Raw genomic sequence first — 27,879 nt, forward strand, 5'->3', positions numbered from 1 at the left:
GAGGGGAGAGGTTTCAGTCGGGAATGTTTGGGAGTTGAGACTTTACTGGACTAGACTTTTTATGACTGAATAATCTGCTTTAACTTCTAAGGAAAGAAGGGGGAAACTATAAAACCTGAGAATTCACACAGATATGAGTTTTCAGGGACAGTCATGAGAAAAGATAACTTCTCTGCACTTCTGCCCTTCCGAGTTGAGCTTGCTCAGTAAACCAGGCCTAGAAGGTGCTGAGGTTTTTGGCCTGGGCAGCTGGGTGTGTTTTGTTCCCTGAACCAGCAGCAGAAGACACCCCAAAAGAAGAAATAGGGGAGACCCTGCGGGGACTGCCCCATGACACACCTGCTAGAGATTCTGAAGAAAGAGGCACTGAACACCAGGGTCATCTGTCCTTAAGTGCTTATTTAGTAGGGGAACTTGTGCTCACAGAGCTGCAGCTACCTCAGGATGGACATTAAGAGGGTAAGAAGTTCTCTGGAATGTCCACACCTGTGGCTGAGCTACGAAGGGGGCTAAGTGCCAGGGGCTGGCGTGCAAGTTAGGGGAAAACATTTTGGTGTGTGCTCTTTTCTTAAAACAAGATGCGCTCGGGGCAGGCAGGGTGCAGGTTATAGCAGCCAAAGCTCAGCCTGGTTCCAGGGAGTCCCTGGGTGAGGGCAGGGGCCAGGTCAGTCCTCAGTGGAGTAGGGGATGCTGTATCATGCAGCATGTGGTGGTGTCAGTTACTGAAATGTTTGGGGGGAGATCTCAAGTTCCAATGGGGACATGTTAAAGACAGGTGCCTATCAGATACTCGAGTGGAGGCACCCAGTGGGGTGCAGTGCAGGAGAGAAGTCAGGGATTTGGGAGCCATCTGTTTTCCAAGGTGCTGCTTGGTCATGACACTGGGAAGAAAAGCTCAATGGCGGATGTAAAAAAAAAGGGGGGGGTGAATTTCCAGTTAAACATGGTAGACTGAGCACAAGTATCGACGTCCATTCCCAACCAATCCCTCCCCATGTCATAATGTAGTAGATGAGATAGAAACACACCTAGAATTGGGGGTGGGGAGGAGACTGGTAAATGAGATGCCAACAAAACGAGAAAAGCTGGAAATGACTGGAAGACTGACGACCACTGACTTGGCAAGCCAGAGAAAGCTAAAGCCTTGGTGTGCAGGTGACAAGGAGCAAACCCCAAGAAGGCTCAGGAACTGGAAGAATTGGTGGAGAGTGTGTGTATGGCGCAGCGTGACCTGGGATTCCTTCCCACACCTGGGCAGAAGGAACATGGAGCAGTTGCGTCAGAGCAGGTGGGAACGCAGCTGGAGGCACAGCTGGGGGCACCTGGAAGCTGAGGGGCTGCGTGAGGGTCCACGCTTGGGTGGAGCCCGGCAGCCCGAGGCTTCAGTGGTGGGAGGGTTCCCCTGGGGCACCTGGGCTAGTCCCAGTGGAAAAGCAGAGAAGCCCTCAGCAGGCAGGCAGATCACAGCTTCCAGCAAGCTCCTCAGAGCCAGGTCTTCAACATGAGCCAGACATTTCAGGGAAAAAAAGCACAGAGAAAAGGCTCTTCTGAGAAATGGTGACGATGTGAGGTGTGGAAGAGAACACTGACAGAACCATGTCATCACGAGACAGGGTGTTGAACTCGTGAAACGACCCATGACACCACCCTCCCTCCCTCTTCATTTTCCTCTGTGCTCATCACCCACGGGCTTAGCGAATGTTTCATGTATTTATATTACATGATGGATTGAATCACATACCCAACAAAAGACAGGGTCTTAATCCTTATTTCTGTGGGATTGAGCCCATTTGTAAATAGGACCATTTGAAGATGTATTACCGGTAAAGGTGTGCACTCATTTCTGAGCAGGATCTTCTAAGAGCCAACTTAGGGGTGGTCAAACTGAATCAGGGTGGGCCTTAATCCATAATACCACTGGCCTTCTAGAGAGGAGATTCGATACCATCAGTCAGAGAAAGGCATGGAATAAGCCAGAAGTCCGCGAACCCGAGGGGCGGAGGACGCCAGCCCAGGAGCCCTGAGGGCTGTGCCAGCCAACGCCAGAATGCAGCAGACTTTGTACGGCCTGCTGGGCCTTGGTGCTGGACTTCGAGGCCTCAAAACCATGAGACACTGGAACTTTGGGTATCTGTGTGACACCTGAAACTCAGAGCTAGAGCTCAGCAGATATGAATGTCAGTATCAGCGCATGCAGCAACTGTTAAAAAAAAAAAAGCTAATGAAGAGCCCAGACTTCAATTAGAGACATGAATGAAACAGATCTGGCTAAGACGAGGGCAGATCAGGCCAAAGGGTGAAGGTTGAAACTGACTGTGTGTTAAAACTTCAACTTCCATGAGAGACCAGGGAAGAGATGTTTATTTAGTGTAGGATCTATATTTTCTAAACAATATAACTTCTACTGTCAGTTTGTTCAAACACCACAATTACATGGAACTTTGAATAGGAAGTGAAATATAGTAGGTTTGTATAGGTTAGAGTGAAATAGTGACACATCCCAAAGTAATTTGGACAGAGAATAAAAATATATATGCAGGGCCCCCCTGAGGAGCTGGGGGAAAAGCAGAGGTGTTGGGCTTCCTCACCTGGATTGTTGCTGATGTTCTCACATTGAGGACTGACAGTTTGATGTGCAGAGCCCTCTACCATGGGACTTGCCCTCATGAAACTTGTTACTGCAAAGGAAAGGCTAAACCTGCATATAATTGTGCCTAAGAGTCTCCCCGAGTGCCTCTTTGTTGCTCAGATGTGGCCCTGTCTCTCTAGCTAAGCCACCTTGGCAGGTGATCTCACTGCCCTCCCCCCATGTGGGATCTGACTCCCAGGGGTGTAAATCTCCCTGGCAACGTGGGATATGACTCCCGGGGATGAATCTGGACCCAACATCGTGGGATTGAGAACATCTTGACCAAAAGGGGGAAGTGAAATGAAACAAAATAGTTTCAGTGGCTGCAAGATTTCAAATGGAGTCGAGAGGTCACTCTGGTGGACATTCTTATACACTATATAGATAACCCTTTTTAGATTTTTAGGTTTTAATGTATTGGAATAGCTACAAGTGAATACCTGAAACTGTCAAACTCCAACCCAGTAGCCTTGACTCTTGAAGACGATTGTATAACAATGTAGCTTACAAGAGGTGACAGTGTGATTGTGAAAGCCTTGTGGATTGCACTCCCTTTATCTAGTGTATGGACAGATGAGTAGAAAAATGGGGACAAAAACTAAATGAAAAATAGGGTGGGATTGGGGTATGATTTTGGTGTTCATTTTTACTTTTATTTTTTATTCTTATTCTCATTCTGATGTAAGGAAAATGTGCAAAAATAGATTGGGGTGATGAATGCATAACTATATGATAATGCTGTGAACAGTTAGTTGGACACCATGGATGACTATATGGTATGTGAGTATATTTCAATGAAACTGAATTTAAAAAAAAAATGAGAAATAAAGCCTGTGGTTTATGCCAGCCCACTGTGCTGCATTTGTCATAGCAGCCTGGCAAACTCAGACATCTTGTGTACTGCCTTTCTCCCCACTAAATATAAGCTCCATGAGGGCTGGAATTTGTTTTGTTCATTGCCACACCTAGAATGACACCTGGCACAGAGTAAATACTCAATAAATGCTTACTCAGTGAATGAATATAAAAGTACACCCTAAATAAGAAACACTTAGAAAAAAGACTCAAATTTAAAATATGGTAGGAGAGACTGTAAAAATCACTAAAACTGGAAGATAAAAGAGAAATTCTCCCATAAAGTAGGACTAAGAGATAAGGATATCAAAACTTGGAGAAAGGAAAATTAGAGAAGCAATCTAGGTGGTCAAATATCTGAATATTAGAAGAAAATATTAAATAATTTTAAAAAATTCCCAGGATTGATGGATAATTACTGATAAAAATTGAAAAAGTGTTGCAGATCGTTTTCCAAAGACGCCCACATCATCATCTCCCTCACCATGTGCTTTTCTACGACCCTAATGCTCCTCCTGCTGAGAAATGGGCTACACGGCCCCTCCCCTGAATCCGGGCAGGCTCATGAGCTGCTTGTAACTAACAGAATGCAGAAGTGGCGCTGCACAAATTGCGAGGCTGGTGCATGAACGACAGTTCAGCTTGCATTTTGCACACTGGCTGTGAGGAAGCAAGCGACACGGAGAGGCCATACCCAGCCCCCCAGCTGAATGCCCAGCGAGCCCCAGGCACCAGCGGGAAGCGAGCCGGCTTGGCACGCAGCCCAGCATTGCCTTCAGATGACAGCAGCTCCAGCGGACGGCCATGTGCAACTGCCCGAGGGATCAGCTAAGACGTTCCCGCATTCGTGAGCCCAGATTCGATGAACTTAATAAAATAGCGGTTGTTCTGAGCTAAGTTTGAGGTAGTTTATTACAGAGCAATAACTGCAAAACAAAACAAAACAAAAACACCAACCACTAAGTGTCCAGCACAATAAATGGGGAATGGGAGAGACCCACATCAAGTATATTATTGTGAAATCTGAAAACACCAGTGTGTTGGTTTGTATATATTATGTCCCCCAGAAAGAGCCATATTCTTTCATGCAATCTTGTGGGAGCAGATGTACTAGTGTGGATTAGGTTGGAACCTTCTGATTGAGTGTTTCTATTGAGATGTGACCCACCCAACTGCAAGTGACACCATTGATTAGGGTGTGACCTCTTGATTGAATGTTTCCATGGAAATGTGGTCCCGCCCAGTCAGCATGGGTCTTGATTACTTCACTGGAGTCCTATAAAAAGAGCTCAGAAACAGGGACCTCAGAGCAACTGAAGAGTGACATTTTGAAGAGGAGCCACAGCTAAGAGAGGACAAAATGCCCCAAGAGCAACATTTTGGAGAATGCCATTTTGAAACACAACCTGGGGGCAAGCAAATGCCAGCCACGTGCCTTCTGAGCTAACAGGTTTTCCAGACACCAATGGCCTTCCTCCAGTGAAGGTACCCTTTGTTGATGCCTTACCTTGGACACTTTATGGCCTTAAGAATGTAACTGTAACCAAATAAACCCCCTTTATAAAAGCCAATCCATTTCTGGTGTTTTGCAAAATGGCAGCATTAGCAAACTGGAACAACCAGGGTTAGAGATGATCTTCTAAACTTACAGCAAAATGAAAGAAAAAACAAAGACAGGAATGATTTCCAATCTAAAATTCTACACCCATTCACGTGATCAATCAAACCTAGGGCTTCATAAAGATACTTAGAAACACGAGCTCAGAAGGCTTCCAGAGGATGGCCACCATCAAATGAAAAAGCAAAACCAGGGAGAGAGAAGGGACTCAGAATCAGGAAACAGGTGGGTGGGGGTGTCTGAGGCCAAGGGACTCCTGGGCTGGATGATGATGATGAAGGAAGGAAGCCCCAGAATAGCAGTGGAGCCGCAGACCTAGGGAGCAGCAGAGCCAAGGAGAGGCAGGAAGACAGGGCGGGGTGCTGGTGCCAGGAGGGTCATCTCCAAGAGAAAGGAGCCGGCACTGTCAGTGCATGTGATCATGCAGTGTCCCGGCTGAGGCAGTGATAGGAACACAGAAAACTAAGCAAACGGAAAAGCAGGGCCGTTATTTGCTCCAGGAGCAATCAGACATGGTACGTAAAGGATAGGTAATTGCAGACCGGGACGGAGCTCAGTGCAGATTTAAGCCAACATTGGTGTGAATGGTTTCGAGAGACAGGAGAGGAAGGATGGGAGTGAATGGGCAGGTGGCTAACTCGTCAGCCACCAAGGAAACTGGTGATCATGGCTGACACTATGATTAAGAGAGAGTATTATGTGAGTCTCTATCGATAAACATGAAGTTACTCACTGAAGAAATCCCTGAAAGTTGAGTAGTGTTTGTTTCTAGGAAGCAGGGATTGTTTGGTGGATTTGATGGTGGTGATGTAAATTCTCTTCTTAGTGCTTCTAGTATCCTCTGTGAAATCATCTAAGACTTTTGGAGGTTTGAAGATGAGAAGAAATAAATATTGTTCCCAGAGAGTCTGAGGAAATTTAAGATTACAGTCGGGAGATGCTGATGCCAATTTAAGACTGATGGCTGGGATTGGGAAAGCCATAAGGACCACACTCCCCTTTGTCTAGGTTATGGGTGGATGAGTAGAAAAATGGGGGAAGGAAACAAACAAACAAAGGCACCCAGTATTCTTTACTTTAATTGCTCTTTTTCACTTTAATTATTATTCTTGTTATTTTTGTGTGTCTGGTAATGAAGGTGTCAGGGATTGATTTTGGTGATGAATGCACAACTATGTAATGGTACTGTGAACAATCGAATGTACAATTTGTTTTGTATGACTGCATGGTATGTGAATATATCTCAATAAAATGAATATTAAAAAAAAAAAAAAGACTGATGGCTGTGCCAGTTTGAAACTGTTGTGAACCCTGGAAAAGCCATGTCCTTTAATGCAATCTTGTGGGGCCAGACCTATTAGTCTTGATTAGGGCGTGACCTTCTGAGTGAATGTTTCCATGGAGATGTGACCCACTCAAATGTGGGTGAGAACTCTGATTAAATTATTTCCACGGAGGTGTTATCCCACCCATTCAGGATGGGCCTTCATTAGCTCCCTGGAGTATTTAAGAGAGCTAAGAGCCGACAGACCCAGATGCTTGCTGACACTTCAAGACACTTCAAGATGCTTGGAGATGCAGACAGGACGTTTGAGATGCTAAGCTAAGGGAGGGAGCCAAGAGCTTGCCCCAGAGAAGCTAAAAGTGGACCCCCAGATGCTTAGAGAGAAAGGTCCTGGGAGAAAGAAGCAAGGACTCACAGGAGCTAAGAGAGAGGAACCAAAACAGATGTCCAGAGACATTTTGGAAAAAGCCATTTTGAAACACAACCCAGGAGCAAAGGACCAGCAGACGCCAGCCACGTGCCTTCCCAGATGACAGAGGTGTTCCGGATGCCAGGGGCTGTTCTTCAGTGAAGGTATCCTCTTGTTGATGCCTTAGTCTGGACACATTTATGGCCTTCAGACTGTAAATTTGTTACCAGATAAACCCCCTTTCTAAAAGCCAATCCATTTCTGGTGTTTTGCATAACAGCAGCTCTAGCAAACTGGAACAATGGTCATATTCAACACCACCAAGTCCTATTAATACCCCTTTCTGTACATGGCTCACATCTATCCCTCCCTCTCCCACCACGTGCTAGCAATCTCGGGGTTACAACCTTCCTCTCTTCACTCAGATGGCTGCAGTATCCTCCTCGCGAGCTGCCCTGCCTCACCTTGCTGACCCTCCCCATAGGCCACTTTTAAGAGAAAATGTGACCACGTTACTTCTCTACCTGACCCTCCACCACCTGCTCCCAGCGCACTTGGGTAAGGTCTCGTAGTCCACCCTGCCGGCCCGGGCCCGTGCGCTCGTGTGTCCCCGCAGGAGCTCACGCCCACCATCCTGGATGCACACGGGGTGGTCCTGGGGCAGGGCACCTGCATCACCCCAGGGACTCGAGCTGCACCTCTCACGCCAGGTGCTGGGCAAGGTAGGGCAGCGAGGATGTCCACGAAGCAGGATGAGCAGCCTCCCATTCTGAAACCGGGGAAGACCTCGCTGGACATTCAAGTGGTTTATTTGCATGATTAATAATTGCATTTCCAACAGTGATTCAAGCATCTGAGAGTAACATTATTCTGAGTGAGTGAGAGCAGAGCCTCCTCTGGACAGGCCTTCCCTCCCTCAGGCCCGCTGCTCAAATGTCCATCATGTCCAGCAGCACAGAGAGATGGAGCTCAGAGGCAACTTCCTCTTCCCTTGAGCTCCGGATCAGCCTTTCCAGGTGCTTCAGCCGCTCACTCAGGGATGTGCCTGTTGCCTCAGCTGGCTGTGGCTGCTCCCCTGTCCTTTCATGCTATTTGGATTAAAAGAATTTTTTTAAATAACTAAAAATAGAATGGGGATGTTTACAGTGAAGGCACGGGGCCTGGCCGTGGCACCCACCACACCCCATTCCGGCTCCAAAGCTCCTGTGTGCAGTCGCCTGGCCTAGGAGGGTGTACGTGTTCTGCTAACATGAACCACTTCCGGGGTCGGCTGTCTCCACGCAACACAGTTGTCGATGCCGCTGCTAGTCCACACATAAACATGCTGTACTTGTTTAACCAGATTCACATTTTCGGATATTGAGTGTCTCCATCTCTATGTGGTATAGTTAATGTTATACTGAACATTTTTAAACACTAATTTTTGTGACTATCTGATGATTTCTTTGGGGCAGAAATGCTAAGTCATGGGGTATGAATATTTCTAAGGTATTTGCAAACTGATAGATGGAAATGGCACGTCATCTCAAATGCCTTTCTCTCTATCGAGGGACTTCCCAAAGCCAGTCCAGCAGCAAACTTTCTATCCGGTCCAGGGCATGTATCTGTAACAAAAACTGCTTTGCTTCTTCTTCCCCCTGAAGGAAGAACGGGGAGGTGGTAGCCCTTGTTTTGGAGCAGTTGGGTCTGGCCTGGAAAAGCAGCTCTGCCCCTGGCCAGCTGCCAGACCTTGGGGAAGGCCCCTGACTCCTGTGAGCTCACCCTTGTCATTCTAAACTGGGGACACGGGCTCCCCGCAGGGCAGCCTGGACGATGCCAAGGCTCCCCAAATGGAAGATGCCACCACACCTCTACCCTTACACCCATCAGCAGGTGGTTATGGGTTTTTCTAGTCCCAAAAACATGTTTTGAGCCCATTCTTCATTCATTTCTTGAGCAGAAACTCAGGACTAATTGGGCCTTGGTAACACAGTGAGATTAAGAAAAGGCCTAACTTAAGCTACTAACTTCTACAATGAATCTAGATGTGACTCCCCTCAGTCTGCCTTTAACTCTAACATAAAGGCTAAACGTGCTCTCGAACCTGAGGGTGCTCAGCTGCAGACGGCCTCGCTGCGGGCTGGAGAGTCTGCGGCAGGCAGTGGGGAAGGGAAGTGGGGTCTGTGCGTGCTTCCGAGTCCGCAGACAGCCACTGCTGAAGCTGCTCTTCAAACCTGAAACAATCCACGGTCGCAAATTCAAAACCAAAAAGTTAACTACTGCTCACTTTTCTCCTACACAGACTTAAGTTTTTTTAAAGCCTGTGAATTTTACTAAGGATTGGAGTAAGTTACCACATTAGCTGTTAGTTGATCTGAATGGGGCAGCAGGGCCTGCGGGCATGTGGGTGTGGAGATGGGCTATCCGGAGTGTGGGCGGCCCCGGGGCATCCAGCTTGGGCAGCTGGAAGGCTGGAGCCACCCCCGGCTGAGGCAGCCACTGGGAGAAATTTGAAAGGGTATTAGACATCCAAATGGAGATTTCAAGAAAGCAGTAGGATATTCAAATCTGGAGTTCAGAGGCAAATAGGGCTCCAGCAAGGCCTTTGGAACTGCCAGAACACTGACTTGATTTGAGATCGATGAAGCGGGTGAAACCGCCGGGGAGCAGGTACAGATGAAGGGGAGAGCTGGTCCCCCATGGGCTCAGAGTGGAGCTGGGGGATGCCGAGAGGAGGCAGTGGGGCCCTGGGAGGGTGAACTGGGAGCAAAGGCTGGGATGCTACTGGGGACTGAGGTCACGAGCGAACTCAGCCACAGGCAGGTCACAGACCCTGACCCGAGCCGGTGTGGAAGGGCCAAAGCTGGCCTGCAGATGCTGCAAGAGGCATGGGGCAGTGAGTGCCGACAAGGGTGAAGGAAGCAGAAACACGGGTGGTGACCAAGTGACCAGACAGGGTCACAGCCATGAGGGGACACACGCCAGCCCAGGGTCAGCTGCCAGCAAGGTCCATGCTGGGGCGAGAGGGGCATTCACTGGGTCCCCACACCCACGTGAGTGGGTAGAGAGACCCTAGGGCCTTCTGCGGGGCTGAGCTGGGCTGACCGTGGCCAGACAAGATGCAGAGGCTGGGAGTGTGTGTGTGGGGGTGGGGGTGGGGTGTGTGTGTGTGACTTACATCAACCCTTGTTTTGCTATTTTCTGAATAAAACAGGAAGCATGGTTGTCCGGGGAGAGCATGAGGGGAAGAAGCAGTGGAGGTGAGGCGAGAAGGCGTACATGGACAGGGGTGCCAGTTTGGATGTATTATGTCCCCCAAAACGCCATTATCTTTGATGCAATCTTGTGTGGGAAGACCTATTAGTGTTGATTAGATTCTAATTTTTGACTGAGTGTTTCCACGGAGATGTCACCCACCCAACTGTGGGTGATGACTCTGATTGGATAATCTCCATGGAGGTGTGGCCCCGCCCATTCAGCGTGGGCCATGGTTAGTTCACTGGAGCACTATATAAGCTCAGACAGAAGGAGCGAGCCTGCTACAGCCAAGAGGGGCACTTGGAAGAATGCACAGGAGCTGGGAGCAACTGAGAGTGACATTTTAAAGAAGAGCTGCAGCTAAGAGAGGATAAAATGCCCCAAGAGCAACATTTGGAAGAACACCATTTTAAAACGTAACCTGGGAGCAAACGGACGCCAGCCACGTGCCTTCCGAGCTAACAGAGGTTTTCCGGATGCCAATGGCCGTCCTGCAGTGAAGGTGCCCCTTACCTTGGACACTTTATGGCCTTAAGACCATAACTTTGTAACCAAATAAACCCTCTTTATAAAAGCCAATCCATTTCTCGTGTTTTGCGAAAAGGCAGCACTAGCAAACCTTTTGCAAACAGGAGGGAAGAAAGTGGGGCTGCAGGAGGTTGGCTCCAGGGCCCCTCAAGGTGCAGGCAGCCACCGAGGACCACGCACATGCCAAGGGGCGAGGCGCCAGTGAGCAGCAGCCACCACATTCTGGGCAGATGCTCAGCCAGCCATGCAGCTTCCCGCGACAAAACTCAACACTCATTTCCAGCAATAAACAATAAATAATACTGACTTCAAATAAAATACATTCAAAACCATCTATCTGTACATAGGACTGTGGGAAGACAGCAGATAGGACACTCCAGGAAGCTGCTTCTCCACCAAAGCAACTGCTGACCTGGAGGAACTGACTGAACCGGCTCCTCTGGAACCTGGCGTCCAGGGAACACTTGCAGCACCCAGGGCAGAGCAGGAGGAGAGGCTGGGAACTGCTGTAAGGATCAGTGACTCGCACCATCTCCGCAGCTGCCACCCTCCGTCCCCCAGCCCCGTGGCAGGTGCAGTGGGGGCTGCAGCCCTGGCTCCCAGTGCAGCTGGTGCCCGGGTGGGTGACAGGGACCTGGAGCCCCAACATCCCAGGAAGCATGGTCTGATCACTGATCACAACTTTTGATCAGCCACTTCAGACTGCTGGGGACCAGCTCTGAGGGCTTTATTATTGTCAGACAAAACAGTCTTTAAGTCGAAAAAGATTACAAGAGACAAAGGATATTATATACTGAGAAATGGTTCAATCCAGCAAGAACATATCAAAATTATAAACACGTATGCACCTCACAACAGAGCCCAAAAATGTATGGAGCAAAATTGGACAGAATTGAAAGGAAAGAGATCTCTACAAAAAAAAAAAAAAAAAAAAAAAAAAAGACTTCCATACACCTGTTTCCATAATTGACAGAACACCTAAGCAGGATCAGTAAGGAAACCGAGGACCAGAACAATACCATCAACCAGCTGCACCCAGTGGACATGTACAGAGCGTCCACCCAACAACAGAATTCAGTCTTCAGGAGTGCACGCGGAACATTCTCCAGGGTAGTCCACAGGGTAAGCCATGGATAAAATCTTAAACTTAAAAATAATGAAATCATACGAAGTATCTTAGACCACAACAGAGTAGAGCTAGAAATCAATAAGAGAAGGAAAACAGGAAAATTTACAAATACGTGAAAATTAACCAACATACTACTAAACAACCAATGGGTCAAAGACGAAATCACAAAGGAAATTAGGAAATATCATGAGTTTAATGAAAATGAAAACACAGCAAACCAGAACTTATGGGATGCAGTGAAGGCAGTGCTCAGAGGGAAATTCATAGCTCTAAATGCCCACATTAAAAAAGAAGATCCCAAAGCAATAACTGAACTTCACAACTAAAGAAACTAGAAAAAGAAGAGCAAAACTAAACCCAAAGTTAGTAGAGGGAAGGAAATTGTACAAAATGTGGTGTCTCCATACAGTAAATTATTGCTCACTCATAAACAGAACTGGAGTGCTTGTCCCTGCTACAACATGGATGCACGCTGGAGACACCGTGTTGAAAAAAATAAGCCAGATACAAAAGGGCAAATATTGCATGATTTCTCTTCTATGAAATACCTAGAATAAGCAAATTCACAGACCAAAAGTGGAACAAGGGCTACCAGGGGTAGGGGGAAGGGGAGTAGAAGCATTATTAAGTGAGTATGAGCTTTGGTTTGGGATGACAAAAATAGCCTGAAAATAGATAGTGGTGAAAGTTACACAGTGTTGTCAATGTACTAAATATCAAAGAATTGTCCACTTAACAGTTAAAAAGATTTTGATGTTATGAATATTTCAAAAATAAATTAAGATTGTGGGAAGATGGTGGAGTAGGAAACCCCAAGACTCAGTCCCTCCACCAGAACAAATATTAAACAGGCAGGAACTGTCTGAAACTGTTTTGAAACTCCAGAGCCCAGCAGAACACTGTACAGCATCCAGGGAAGAGCAGGAAAAAGAAGCGGATAAGCTACAGTGAAGACCAGTAGAGCGTTCTCTCCGCTCAGCAGTTCTCAGTACCCTTCCTCCATGCTTGCAATAGGCCACCAGGCATCTGGACCCTGCCTAGCTCACTGGTGACAGAAAGGGACATAGAGAACCCTCCTCCCTAAGATCTTGAGTGGGCACGGCCGGTCTTGCAGTGGACCCCTGGGGGCCCAGCTCTGAGGGTGGCCACCGACCCCAGCTGTCACAGACAAAGGCGGCTTAGGAAACTTAACACGCTGGGCCTCCGCTGGGCTCCACTGGCTGGGCAGGGCTAGAAAGCTCAGCCCTGGCAAGCCACGGAAGAAGACTCGGTGCCCTTCCTAGTCCTCACCGCAGGCACGTTTGGAGCCGGTCTGCACCACCTTTGTGGGTCCCTGGCCCTGTTTCAGAGGGGAAAGACTGACTTGGGAACTCCTCTTTGGCATGGCCACTCCCAGAGCTTGCCCTCCAGGTGAATGCAGCTTGAGACAATGAAAGAACTGTAAGAGACTACAGAGGCAGACAGGTCGGGCAACGGCTTGCCTGCTTTAAACATCCCAGACAGGAGATGTAGAGCGGGCAAACTCCTGTAAACAGACAAACTCCAAAACAACTAACAACCAAAAACAGGACAAGAAACAGGTCCAGAAAAACAGGGGAAGCCCTCACACTGCATTCGCCTTGGGCAGATCTTCCTGAAAGGAAGGCTGGAGCTCAAGAAAATCTCTAGTATCACCAACTGGTTACAAAATCAAGGAACAGACATCTCAGAATAAATCCTGGAGTTACATTTTAAAATATTAAAATGTACAGTGTACAAGAGTACAAGACAAAGAAACAGGAATTGATGGCCCATCCAAAGGAAGAGGATAAAAATCCAGAAAACACTAACAAAGAAGACCAGAATGTGGACAGACCAAAGACTATTTAAAAAAAAAAAAAAGATCTTAAAAATGCTCAAGGACAGAGTTTTAAAACTTCAACTTCTATGTGAGACCAAAGAAAGAGATGTTTATTTGGTACAGAATCTATTATATTTTCTGTAGCACATTATATAATGTAACTTGTATGGTCAGTTTATTCAAACACAGTAATTACATGGAACTTTGAATAGGAATTGAAATCTGCTTGGTTTGTACAGGTTAGTGTGAAGCCCTGATATATTCCAGAGAAATGTGGCAGAGAATAAAGATGTATTTGCAAAGCCCCCTTGAAAGACTGGGGGGAAAATGTGGAAATATTAAACTTCTCCACCTGGGGAACTAGTGAAATTCTCACAAGCATTGGGGACTACCAATTTAGAAAGCTGAGCCCTCTATCTTGGGGCTTGCCCTTATGAAGCTCATTCCTGCAAAGGAGAGGCTAAGCCTGCTTATAATTATGCCTAAGTCACCCCCAGAGAACCTCTTTGTTGCTCAGATGTGGTGTGTCTGTCTGTCTCTCTGTCTCTGTCTCTCTCTCCCCCTAAGCCAACTCTGCAGGTAAACACACTGCCCTCTCCTCTATGGGGGACATGACTACCAGGGAAGAGCCTGGACGTGGCATCATGGGACTGAGAAAGCCTTCTTGGACCAAAAGGGGAAAGAAAAATGAAACAAAATCAAGTTTTAGTGGCTGGGAGATTTCAAATGGAGTCGAGAGCTCATTCTGGAGGTTCTGCTTATGCATTATACAGATATCCCTTTAGTTTTCAGTGTATTAGAATAGCTAAAAGGAAATTCATGAAACTGTTGAACTGCAACCAGTAGCCTTGATTCTTGAAGACGAGTGTATCACTATATAGCTTACATGGTGTGACTGTGAGACTGTAAAAACCGTGACCCACACTCCCTTTATCCAGTGTACGGACAGACGAGTAGAAAAACAGGGACAAAAATTCAATGAATAATCAGGGGGGAAGGGGTGTTCTGGGTGTTTTTTCTTACTTTTATTTTTATTCTTTTATTTTCTGAGTAATGAAAATGTTCAAAAATTGATGGCACGGTGAACAATTGATTGTACGCTTTGGATGATTGTATAGCATATAAATACATCTCAATAAAACTGAATTATAAAAAAAGTGCTCAAGGATATGAAGGACAATACAGAGAAAGAACTGAAGGATATCAGGAAAACAATGAATGAACACTAAGAGAATCCCGAAAAAGAGACAGAAACTTTAAAAAGGAACCAAACAGAACTAATGGAGCTGACAATCACAGTAACTGAAATGAAAAATTCCTAAGAGGGTTTAAACAGCAGATCAGAGCTGGCAGAAGAGAAAATCAGCAAACTCAAAGACAAGACTGAGGAGCAGAAAGAAAAAAGAACTATAAAAAGTGAAAATAGCTTAAGACACCTCTGGAACACTATCAAGCACACCAATATATGCATACGGGAGCCCCCAAAGGAGAAGAGAGAGAGAGGGGCAGAAGGAGCAAAAGGAATATTCAAGGAAATAACAGAACTTCCCAACTTTAGCAAAAGACGTAACTACATGCATCCAAGAAGCTCAGAGAACACCAAACAAGATAAACATGAAGAAAAATACATCCTGTCATATACTGATCACAATATCAAAGGCAAAGGACAAGGAGAGAGTTCTGAAAGCTGTGAAAAAAGCAATGCGTTACATACAAGGGAGCCCCACTTAGACCGAGGGCCGATTTCTCAGCAGAAACCATGGAGGCAAGAAGGCAGTGGGTTGAAATACTTAATGTGCTGAAGGAAAACAAGTGCCAGCCAAGGATTTTATATCCGGCAAGACTCTCTTTAAATATGATGGAAAGATTAAGACGTTCCCAGAGAAACAAAAGCTGAGGGAGTTATCACCGCTAGACGACCCTGCTGGCACTGCCGCAAGGCGCCCTTCAGGCTGAAAGGAAAGGACACTGGACAGTGGCTCAAAGCAAAGAAATGGAGACCTGGGGTAAAGGAAACATTTGGGTAATTATAAATTCCAATATTGTTGTACTGAATTGTTTGTTATATAATGCCACTTCTTACTTCCTACAGGTGCTAAAAGGCAAATGCATAAAGGGTAACGATAAATCTACGGTTTTGGACATACAATGTACAAAAATGTAACAAGATAAAAAGAAAAAAGGTAGGGAGTTTTCTTCCCGTGTTTCGAAGAGCTCCTTAAGAAATATTTGGCCCCAGTTGCTACAGAGAGCTGTTGAAAGGTGGTAAAACTCGAGAAAACAGCTCCTCTTGAAATGGATACAGTGGTGGAAACAGAAGTTGTAATATGTGATGAGTGTGTTTCTTGCTGATTATGAGCTTAACGAGGAACAGGCACCAGAGGCCACTGTCAGAGCTCACGAGGAATGTCATGCAGCTTGAAGACAGAACAAGTAAGATTCTTAAAATCAAAATTACGAAGGACCCTACAGGAATGAGCAAATTGGATCCAGTACAAAATCAAGTTACTAAAGTAAATCCAAAATGAGAAATTCTCAAGGAATGCAGAGAAAAAGAGAAAAGAAATCAAGATTTAATTTCTAGGATAAATAAAAAATTCTACAAATATCCAGAGAAAACATGTTACCTATAAAGGAGCAAAAATCAGGCTGAACCCCGATTTTTCTCTTGTAACAGTAAGTGCAAGAAGACTACAACAATATATACAGAGTTTTAAGGGAAAATGATTTTGAATCAAAAATCATAAACCATGCCAAATTATCACTTCTGTATGAAGACAAGTAGAAGACATTCTCAGATATGCAGGGGTTGAGAAAGTACACACCCAAGTACCGCCCCTGAAAATTTTGCTAAATGATGTACTGCAGCCAACAGAAAGCATGAATTAAAAAAAAATACAAGACTAGTGAGGAAATTGCATGAAAGAATGAATGGTAAGCATTAAAAATAGTTACATTATAAGTCTAAATTGTTATATATTTTTTTTAAATTCAATTTTGTTGAGAAATTCACTTACCATGCAGTGATACAAAGCATACATTCACTTGTTCACAGTACCATTATATAGTTGGGCGTTCATCACCAAAATTAATTTTTGAACATTTTCATTACCACACACACAAAAATAATAAGAATAAAAATTAAAGTGAAAAAGAACAATTAAACTAAAAAAGAACACTGGGTACCCTTTTTTTTTTTGCCCCCATTTTTCTACTTATCCATCCATACACTGGACAAAGGGGAGTGTGGTCCACATGGCTTTCCCAATCACATTATCACCCCTCATAAGCTACATTGTTATAGAGTCGTCTTCAAGATTCAAGGGTTCTGGGTTATAGTTTGATAGTTTCAGGTATTTACTGCTAGCTATTCCAATTCACCAGAACCTAAAAAGGGTTGTCTATAGTGTGCATAAGAGTGCCCATCAGAGTGATCTCTTGGCTCCTTTTAGAATCTCTCAGCCACTGAAACTTATTTCATTGCATTTCACATCCCCCTTTTGATCAAGAAGATGTTCTCCATCCCACGATGCCAGGTCTAGATTCCTCCCCGGGGGTCATATACCACGTTGACAGGGAGATTTACTCCCCTGGAAGTCAGGTCCCACGTTGCAGGGAGGGCAGTGATTTCACCTGCCAAGTTGGCTTAGCTAGAGAGAGAGGGCCACATCTGAGCAACAAAGAGGCACTCAGGGGGAGGCTCTTAGGCAGAATTACAGGGAGGCCTAGCCTCTCCTTTGCAGCAACAGTCTTGCCAAGGGCAAGTTCTGTGGTAGAGGGCTTAACCCATCAAACCACCAGTCCCCTATGTCTGTGAGCACATCAGCAACCATCGAGGTAGGGGAGCCCAACACCGCTGCATTCTCCCCCAGCTCCTCAGGGGGGCTCTGCATATTTTTTTTCATTGTTTTTTTTTTTTTTAATTAACTATTAACTATATCCAAAAAAAATTTTTTTCTAAAAAACAGTTCAAACAAACCAAAACAAGGGAATAAGAAAAAGACAACTAACCTAAAATAACTACTTTACTTCCAACATATTCCTGCTCTACCCCAAGATATATAGGGTTTTAAACTAAAAGCTAAAATAGATTGGGAAGCTGGATCTAAAATTTCAGTTTTTATTATTTTAAACTGGAAGGGGCATGCTAAATGTTTAGTATTTAGGACAAATAAATAAATATATGTATATATTTAGCATGTAGCATTACAAGTAAAGATGCAAGTTCTTAAGTTAATCATAAGACTTTGTCACTGTGGCTAGGGCAATTAATCTGACAGCAGGGGAAACCAGTAAGTACAGTTTCATTTCCCCTATTTTTAGGTAGAGGAAAATAGCAAGTTTGCCCTTAATGTTAATATCACTGTGTTAAAAGAACTTAATAATCAAATCACCGGTTGGGGAAGGGAGAGAGAAAACCTTCTTTTGTGTACATCTGGCCTAGGGAAAATTAGTAGTTTCCGCTTTATATAATAGTTAATTGTGAATAAATTTGACATTGAGGTAAGTGTTAAGGACAAAAGGATATGCACATTTCAATTTTTTGGTTTGGAGAGGAAGCGGTGAAAAACCAAAAAAACACAGCAAAGGAATAACATCAAAAAAGCATTAAAATTAGTGTAAAATGGATTGAAAGAATTACAGATGAGTTACCATATTAAAAAAACTGGTTAAATACAACTAATTAAAAAGATCCAAACTGGGTTAAAAATCAGTCCTTAACCCAGGATACTCAAATTGTAAAAAAACAAATGATATAAGAGTTTAAGAAAAATGGAAACCATAAATCAGAGTAATTTCTATTAGACAAAATTCAAACAGTTAACAAGCTACATTTATAAAAATACAGTGAGAGATGTAGCACTTAAGAGACTTTATGTGGTAATTGACATGGCATTCATTTGTAAAATAAATGTTCCATACCTTGATGTGAGTGGTAGTTTTACTGATGTTTACATATGTAAAAAGAAGTAATTGTGAGCTTAAAATTAATATTTTTTTTGCACTTAAAATTCACGAGTAATCAATCCGTCAATTAAAGAGAATACATAAAGAAAAAAAAAGGTGGGGGTTAGGGGACATAAAAATGTGTATGTGTATGCTTTTGAAGTCAAATTGGCACCAAACTAAATATGATTCCTATATATTTAGGATGTTCAAATTTAACCCTATGGTAACCACAAGAAAAATATATGAAAAATATATTCAGATACAAATGAGAAGGCACTTAATATGGTACAACACAAAAAAGCAAATAAATATAAAAGTAGGCATTAATGGAAAAATTGAGAGACAAAAAAGATATAAAATTTACAAAAGCTAAATAGAAAAATGGCAGAAAAAAGTTCTGCATTGTCAGTAGTGATGTAAAATGCAAACGGACTAAACTCTCAGGTCAAAAGGCAGAGACGGGCAGAACGGATGAAAAAAAAGCCTGACCCAGCCACCTGCTGCCTGCAAGGCGCACCTTAAAGTCAAAGACATGAGCAGGTCGAAAGGAGGACCCCTACCTCACACCTTAAACAAAAATCAACTAAAAATGGAACGAAGACCTAAAAGACCTGGAAGAAAACGTAGGGAAGCCTCTTCAGTACCTTGTGTTAGGCAATGGTTTCTTAAACTTTACACCCAAACACAGCAACAAAAGGAAATACAGATAAATGGGACCTCGTCAAAATCGAAAACTTTTGCATCTCAGAGGACTTTATCATGGAAATAAAATGACAACATTGGGAGAAAATATTTGGAAATGATATATCTGATAAAGGATTAATCTCTAGTATATAAAAAGAAACTCTTCAACTTAACAACAAAAAGACAAACAACCCAATTTAAAAATGGGCAAAAGACTTGAATAAACTTCTCTCCAAAGAAGATAAAAAGATGACTAAAAAGCACACGAAAAGACAGTCATCATCATTAACCATCACAGAAATTCAGATCAAAACCACAGTGAGATACCATTTCACACCCATTAGAATTACAAAAAGGAAAACTGCAAGTGTTGGAGAGGGTGCAGAAAAATAGGATGTGGGGATGTAAACTGGTGCAGCTGCTGTGGCGGTTCCTCAGGAAGCTGAGTACAGAACTACCATGTGACCCAACAGCCCCACTACTGGGCACATACCCAGAAGAACTGAAGGCAGGGACTAGAAAAGATACTCATATTCCAATGTTCGTGGCAGCATTATCCACAACTGCCAAGAGACGGAAGCAACCCCAGCTCCATCAACCAATGAATGGATGAACCAAATGTGGGATATACACACGACGGAATGTTACTCAGCCATAAAAAGGAATGAAGTCCTGATACATGTGACCACATGGATGAGCCTGAAGACATGTTGAGTAAAATACACCAGGAAAAAAGGGCAAATAGTGTCCGATCTGATAGGAAATAACTAGAAAGCAAACTCAGTCAGAATCTAGAACACAGGTTACCAGGGGATGTGGTGGGGTTGGGGAATGGACGTTAAGGCTTAGAATGTGCAGGGCTCCTACTTGGAATGGTGGAAGGGTCCTGGTGATGGACAGTGGTGATGGTAGTGCAACACTGTGGACACAGTTAACAGCACTGAGTACAGATGTGAGCGTGGGTAGACGGGGAGATGCTGGGCTGTATTTACGGTGACATTGCTCTAACGCTTGCTGGTGTATCTGTCCTTCCCCCTCACACACACAGGTGGGGTGAAGGGAAGGGCCTCACCTCCTGCTCTCCTCCTTCTCCAGGAGGAGGCTGCGGGACAGGCTCTGCGAGAGGAGCTCCTGGGTGGAGGCGCTGCGGGTCAGCTCTTCCGCACAGGGGACGCGCCCTGCCCGGCCCTGCTCAATGCGCTTCTTCCCCGCAGGGCGGGCGTGAAGCATTGGGGTGGGCAAGTCGCTTCCAGAAGAGCGAGGAGACTTCATCCCCAAACTGCAAGCACAGGTTGTGAGACAGTCATGGTCAGGAAGGAGATGTGATTCACACAGCATTGCACCGAGTACATGGATGCAGACAGAATGCCCATCTTGGTGCCACGAAGACCCCCAGCTGACCAGGCACGGGCCCCTGGATGGTCCACCCGGCCCTGCTGTTGGCCTTGGAGCTTTTCCCAGTCTTGGCAATGAGGCACCAAGGGAAGCTGGTTCTGCCCAACAGGGTGGCCACACATGTAATCGAGAGCCCCTTCCCACGCCGCCCTGTGCCTCTGCCTTACAGAAGCTCCCACCCCCAGGAGGCGGCTGAGCTCAGGGCCCCTCAGCTCTGTTTTCTTGAACACGGCCTTCCCACCCAGGGCTGTAAAGGTCCCTCTTTCCTCCTGATACTGGCAAGTGCATTATTCACATTTGGCCCTGAATCTACCTGAATCTACCTGGGGGGAGACGGTGAGGCTGAGGCTCTAGATCCAGCAGCCCAGAGCCATCCTTCCCGCAAATCCCACAGATCTGACAGGCCCTGTCACCTGCAGTCCCGTTTCTGGACCTTCTGTTCTGATCCACTGGTCTACTTCTGCCTCCCCCAGGCTGCTGAATGCTGAAGCTTTACTCTATGCTTTCACATCAGTCTGACCACATCTTCCTTCACCATCACCCTTTTTCAAAAGCTTCTCAGTAACATCATTCTCGTCGTGATGAATTTTAAATTCCCATCAAATTCCAGGGGGAGGGCCTGGTTCAAGTTTCCCCCAGGAGGACGCCGATGCTACAGCTGGGGAACAGACGTCTGCACTGCATCCTCCCACCAGAGTGGACATGCCATTCACACAGGGCTCCTGGGGGCACAGCCGTCCCTGCGGCCGGACAGCCCCTGCCCTGGTCAGCTCCCGCCACTCTGCTGGGTGTGCGGCTCCGGGATGGGAATCCGCGTGATGCGGGCTGTCCTACTGGTGGTCTGACCACTGAAGCGCTGGGACAGACATCCTGCTGGGGAGAACAGTCCTCTCTTCCTGCTTCGTTTCCCTGCGCGGCCAGGACTTCTGGGACAAGGGTGGCCAGCAGGGACGTCAGTGTCTGGCCCTGACCTCAGTGTTTCTAAAGTTTACCAAGAAGCATGATTTTTTTTTTTCTGGGGCAGGGGGTGGCCTTATTCAAGTTATGGAATTTCTTCCCCAAGACTTGATGAGAAATTTTACCAGGAATGGGGATGGAATTTTAAGAAACACATTCAGTACCTGCTGAGATGATCATTTACGAGGCAGATTACATGAACAGATTTCCACTGTTGATCTATCCTTGCGTTCCTGGGATAACGCCTACCTGTTAATTTTTTTTATGTACCGCAAGACTGCATTTACCAATGTTTTTGTTTGTGTTTTCAGCCAGGCTTGTGAGCTAGATGCAATGCCAGCTCTCTGCACTCTCGCAGCTAGGACCCCTCAGCCATGTACCCCGTGACCCCGTGGGGTGCTCCACACCTGCCGCTTGGGAGCCTGTCGGGATCCGCCATAAGCGGGGCCCTCGTTGTATGAGGTAGTGAGCATGAAGGGAGCTTCACAGACCCCCTCTGTGTGCTCTGGAGAGAACGACAGGACCTGGCACACACTCAGCTGCAGGGGCAGCGACAGACTGCGTTCACATGGCTCTCACCATCCCCGGCTCAGCAGCAGGTCCTTCTGCGTCTGCAATCTGGCCTGTTCCCATGACAAAGGAACGTCATAATCTTTCAAATGATTCTTAAAAAAATACACACATATCTGACCGTCTTCACTCAGTGCCTCTAGGAAAACAATACAAAAACAAAAGGAAAGAAAAAAGTATCAGATAAACAATAGGTGATTGCTTGACATCCACGTAAATTCACTGACATGAACACAAGCCTGTGGCTTGAGAAAAGCCACACAAGAAAGCGACCCCGTGCTGGAGACGTGCTCCGAGCGCCCCAGGGCGAAAGTGCAGATTGTGCAGGGTAGGGGCGACCCAGAGCAGTCAGGGGGGGACTCTGTCGGAACCTTCCTAGCTCCTCCCGTGTTTATAAATTCACTGGAAATCACTGGCTTAGAGTGGGGGATATTAAGGAAAGGGAAAGGGGACAAAAGGGAAAAGAGGCAGACATGAAGACAAGGGTCGTTTGAAGCGGAAAAGGTGACAAGAGGCTGGCGAGGGGCTGCCCTGGCTGAGCGGGCGGTACCTGATGTGATGGGCAGTCGGGGGGCCGTCCAGTCCCTCAGCTTGTGGTTGATGCACAAGGCGAGGATGTCGTCCCACGGGATCTCGCCCACTGGGGGCCCTGTCCCCTGGCCCAGGGCAGGATTCCTGCTCTCCCACCTGTGGTACGTTCGCCTGAGCAGGTTCTCCACCTGGGACTGGAGCACGGGCTGCGTCTGGCGCGAGCTGGGGATCTGGGCCGCATACTGCAGGACCATAGAGCAGACGGGGAGCCAGGGGGCTGTGGAGAGACAGGAGTCAGGGCGGGCCCGGCCAGGCGCAGGGAGGACCTGCCACAGGGCACAGGGCGCCTCCACATGTGCGTTCGCTTACAAGGCAGCTCGGCAGCGTTAGGAACCACAGTGCCCAGGAAGGAACTCTCAAACACACAGGGCAGACTGTCTACAGCAAAGGCCTCCAGTCCTCCCGAACCAGGGCTTGGCCGAGCAGGTCTGCGGGTCCCTTCCTTTGTGGTCCCTGGGGACAGGGCACCTGTGCGACCGACTGAAGGCCACACTGCACAGTTTATGCAGGGAACCAAAGCCTGTCTGCCCCAGGCCATGCGCAGGAGCTCCTGCCAAGGCTGGGAGCGCTCATCAGCAGGAGCTGGAGTAGATGGCTCGGCAGCTGTGCCAAGGCCCGGCACAAAGACCGCACCGAGGCAGATGGGCACCAGGGCCACAGAAAAAAGGTTTCCTCTAAAAGGACTCCCACTGCGGTCCCTGCCCTCCTCCTGGCTCTCCTCCCCGTCTGCCTGCACGATGGGCCCTGCCAGCCATGCAGAGCCTGGGGAGGCCAGCGTCTCCCCACACTGCTCAGCCACCCCCATCCCAGAGCTGACCCCACTCCATAAACACATGGCAGGAACAGCAGGGCAACCTTGGTGGGTGTCACGCACCTTCCGAAGGCTGAGCCTACTCGCAGGCAGATGGACGAAGCTTGTCCTCTACGTATGCCAGACACGGGGACGTTACGAGAAACCTGCTGCGGGCAGGCCCCGGCTGCCTGCTCCTGCCCAGGCACCCCACCATCCCAAGGCAAACCCCCAACTGGCTCCTGTCCCCCAAGCCTGGGCACGCACCCCCTGGTGGCGGCAGGTCCATCTGTGGCATCTGGAAAGCCAGCACAGCCTGCTTCAGCCAGGCCAGGTGGGCAGGGGAGTTCCAGTGCAGGTGAGGAAGCAGTCGGCTGCCCCCTGCCTCAGCGAACTCGGTGACAGGCCAGGACAGGTCGCACAGCTGTTCCGAGGATGCCACAGCGGCCAGGAAGCGCAGCACACTGTTGAACAGCTCAATGACAGCCGCCGGCTCCTGCGAGGCCAGGCCGCCCAGCCGTCGCTCTCTTCTGTCGTGGAAAAACCGGCCGCTGAACTCACGGCCAACCCCGTCCTCCACGAACTGGACGAGGGTCTGGCAGCCGAGGTCGAGGGCAGTGGGGCAGCGGGAGACCAGCCACTTCACAGCCTGCGAGACCTGAGGCGCAAAACAGCAGGGACAAGACAGGACTCAGGTTCCACAGCCTCCTGGCCCAGCAAGCCACGGTGTTTTCCAAAGTGCTTTCTGAGGAGGACAGGCATTCTCCCCAGGGACAGGGACCCCCACGCTGCGCATGGTGGGTGATGGGGGACCCCCAGTCTGCCCGTGGTGGGTGCCACAGGTCTCAGCCACCACGACGTGAGGGTGCTGGTTGGCAGTGTGGGAGCCGCACGCCAAGGGGCACCTGGAGAGCGGCTCTGAGCCCCCAACCTCCAGAGAGGAGCTGCCTGCCCGAGGCTCACCTCCTCGCAAGGGCCCAGGAAAACCAGCCTCTCCCCACAGCAGAAACGGAAGCACAGCTTCCTGCACCTGGAAAGCGCTGACGAGGCCCCCACCTCCCAGACGCTCCCGCGGCTGCGGCCATCCTGTTCACGTTCCCCGCTCCCTCTTCCCAGAACCCAATCATCAGCACAGACTTCTTTTTAAAAGAAATTATAAATAGTGTTTTTTTCAGATATTCCTATGACAATCACCTTAGAAAAATAATGTCCACATCTGACATGGATGGTGGTATTTTAAATTTATAAAGACAAAAACATGAAAAAAATTATACCAACAATTTAACTTGTTGCAGATGGCAGGATTATTCTGTTTACAATTTTAGAACGCTTTCTGTGTAACACATGGAGTTAAAGTTCTAAGCATTAATATACACTAAATTCAAGGTAAAGCAAAAGAGGAGGAAAAACTCGAACTACCCCGCTGCGCCCTCAGGAACAAAGATCTTGCCTTGGCGGTGCCCTGCAGGTCGCTGACGGAATCGGGGATCTCGATGACAGTATAATCTGAGACCAGCTTGGCGGAGACCAGGTCCTGCAGCATCAGACCTGTCGTGGAACACAGTGTCAGCGTCTCCGTGCGGCTCCGCACCTGTGCCCGGGGACCTGCTCGCACAGACCCGGGCCCGACCCCTCCACGGAACAGCGTAGCTGGAACACACCATCCTCCACGTCCTTCTCCACGGCACCCCTGCCCGGGCCGGGCACCAGGACGGCCAGTGGCAGTGCCGGCTGGAAGGGCTTGGCCTGCAGGAGCTGCTTCAGCTGCAGCAGGGCCGACAGCCAGTACACATCCTCCTCCACCGCGTCTTCGCTCCACACCTTTGGGGGAAGCAGCAGCACGAGCCCGCTGGCCCCCAGCAAGTCCTTCTGCGTCTCCACGGCGTCAAGGGCACAGTCGCTGAGGGTGCCGTGGGCCACCTGGAAGGGCACCAGCACCAAGCTGCACATGCTGCACGCAGACAAGCAGCGCACGCCGTCCACGCAGCCTGCAGCCCGCACCCGCTGCGCCCCGGGGTGGGCCTCTTGGGGCCCCAGAGCCCGTCCACTGCCTTGGAGCCAAATAATTTACCCTCCAGCTGAAGACCATGCGTGGCCATGTTACTTTAGTGTTAACCAGGCACAGCCAAGCCCCTCTTGACAGACAGCGGACGGCAGCAGCAGTATACGTTCCGACAGTTTCTGAAGATGGGAGCAGCCAGGAGCAGCTGCGGCTCAGGGAGGCGAGGATGCCATGCCCCAGGGGGCTGACCACGCAGGAGGTATGGAGCATGAGGGCAGGGCTGCAGCAAGGCTGGCTTTCCCCACACCCAGCCGCTCCCACCAACTCTGGAAACGCCAGCAGCTGCCCCAGTTGAGAGACTGGGCAGATCCCTTCTAGAGACACTCAATAGCCCAAGGCACAGATACCCAGACCCTGACACGGGTCCCCCCAGAGAAGGCCTGCTGGCCACGCAGGGCACCCTGCCACAGCCAGGTGGGACCCGCCCCGACCAACATTCACCTTTGGAGCCAAAGGACCAGCCAAGCCACCGGCACTGTGAGACAACACAGGCTCATGGTGTTAGGCTCCTAAGGTTTGGGGAGTTTCCTTTGCAATGACAGATAACTCACACACCTCCTGTAATGGGAAGTAGGAGGAAACATCTGAAACAGGTAAGTTAAGAAGGGCAGTGGAATGAGCCTGCGATTTGGAAACACAATGAAAATCAAGCCGGGGGACGGGCTCAGAGGAAGCGGCAGGGTCTGCTCTTTCTCAAGCTAAACAACACGCAGCCATCTGACGTTCACTAACTGCACACAAACGTCACTTTCATTAAAAGTTTTAAAAATGACAACTAGAGAAACAACAAAGAAATTGTCCAGTAAGTGTAATTATAGGGAAAAAAATAGAAGAGCTCAGCTCAAAATGGGAATCTCCGTTCTCTTTGCATGGTGAGTGCAGAGATGGCTTTTACTACCTTTATGCTTTTCTAAATTTTTAAAGCTTGACACATGTATTACTCGAAATTTAATTTAGTACATGCAATAAATGGCATTAAAATGGAGAAACAAAGGAAAAAAACCCCATGACCAAGCTACAGTTTAGAAAAGCTCCCAGGACACGGGGAGCACGGAGAGGGATCCGACGCAGAGGCCGGGCAGGCTGTGGAGCCCGTCCCCAGGGCAGCGACTGGCTGACCGGCCCACCCCCACCCCCCAAGCATGTGTGGACCCTCGCTGGAGCCTGCTGCAGTTTTCGAGGAGCCCAAGTGCCCGCCTGGCAGGCGGCCGCAGCAGTGCCAGGTGTGCACGACACAGAGGCCCACTCAGTGCCCTGCATGGCCAGCTTCCACGTTAACAAAGACATGTACGTCTGGTTTCATTTCTGAACACACCTAAAATTTCATTTACGCTGGTTGGAATCTAACAAGGAGATAGCTCCTCACTAAACAATTTCCCAGGGAACCAATAAGCTTGGCCCTGTACAAAGACCTTTGAAGAACGAAATGTAGAGCCTACAAAAGAATGCTGGGGACAGCGTGAATGTATGACAAACACAAGTACGTTCTGGTGCCGACCATGAGCCGACCCACCAGCTGTGGTCAGGTCAGTGCCGGCCACGCCGTCTCAGGGCATGCAGCAAGGGTGCCAGCAGCTGGCACGTCTGGGTTTCAGGTCCGATGTGGCACCAAGCTCTCAGGCAGGCTCCGGCCAGTGCCCACCCCCAGCAGCCAGAGCACAGCGCTGGCCACTGGCCTCGTGCCTTCTGGGAGTGCCCTGGAGAACCAGCAGCCCCGGGACACAGGACGAGGCGCAGGCACTCACCTTGATGCAGATGTTGACGAGGACCCTGCGGTCGCCCCTCCTGCCAAGGGCATGAAGCAGGGCGAGGGTCCGGATTGCGCCCCCAGCCCCGTCCGCATCTTCCTTCGAGCTTTCGTCACCCAGGAACTTGACTTTTAACCAATTTGCCAGAATTCTGTGAATAAAAGTAACACTCCACTTTAAAAGGAATGTAAGTGTGATCTCTAAAGAGTTCCAAGAAAAGAAGAAAGAGAAACACCACACAGCAGCAGTTCCACAGGCCCCAGAGCTCATCCTGAGCCCGGCCTGGGGCACCAGGCTGCGCCCACAAAAGGGAGCCAGGACCCCGGGTCTCCTGGTGCGGGGGCGCTCGCGGCACGCGGGGAAGGAAAGGTCCTCAGAGCCTGGCATTCACCCGCTCCGCAGAATCGAGTTTCTCATCACGGGATCTTGATTCTCAAGTGACTGACATTCCCGAGTGAACTTAGCAAATCAGAAGAGAGTGGTTTTGTTTTAATGATTTGATGTTTAAATACTTTCAGAGTGCCACAACTTTCTTCCTTGCTGCATGAAGTAAGACAGTTACTTATGAAGTAAGCTTTGGGGCTTTCCCTTTCTTTTTTCTT

At 48.0% G+C, this 27,879-nt stretch overlaps 1 protein-coding gene across 1 annotated transcript in view; it reads right to left on the minus strand.

The window, feature by feature from the left end:
• Nucleotides 1–7,589: 7,589 nt before the first annotated feature.
• Nucleotides 7,590–27,879, minus strand: part of LOC119529470 (minichromosome maintenance complex component 3 associated protein) — an 81,483-nt gene continuing 61,193 nt past the window's right edge. Inside the window, 9 exon segments of the mRNA XM_037829919.1 lie at nt 7,590–7,884; nt 8,880–9,009; nt 20,237–20,443; nt 22,096–22,225; nt 22,637–22,894; nt 23,735–24,125; nt 24,918–25,015; nt 25,129–25,387; nt 27,275–27,428. Coding sequence (XP_037685847.1) covers nt 7,726–7,884; nt 8,880–9,009; nt 20,237–20,443; nt 22,096–22,225; nt 22,637–22,894; nt 23,735–24,125; nt 24,918–25,015; nt 25,129–25,387; nt 27,275–27,428 — 1,786 coding nt within the window. The 3' untranslated portion in view covers nt 7,590–7,725.

The sequence above is a fragment of the Choloepus didactylus genome, chromosome 1 (assembly GCF_015220235.1).
Source record: "Choloepus didactylus isolate mChoDid1 chromosome 1, mChoDid1.pri, whole genome shotgun sequence".
NCBI lineage: Eukaryota > Metazoa > Chordata > Mammalia > Pilosa > Megalonychidae > Choloepus > Choloepus didactylus.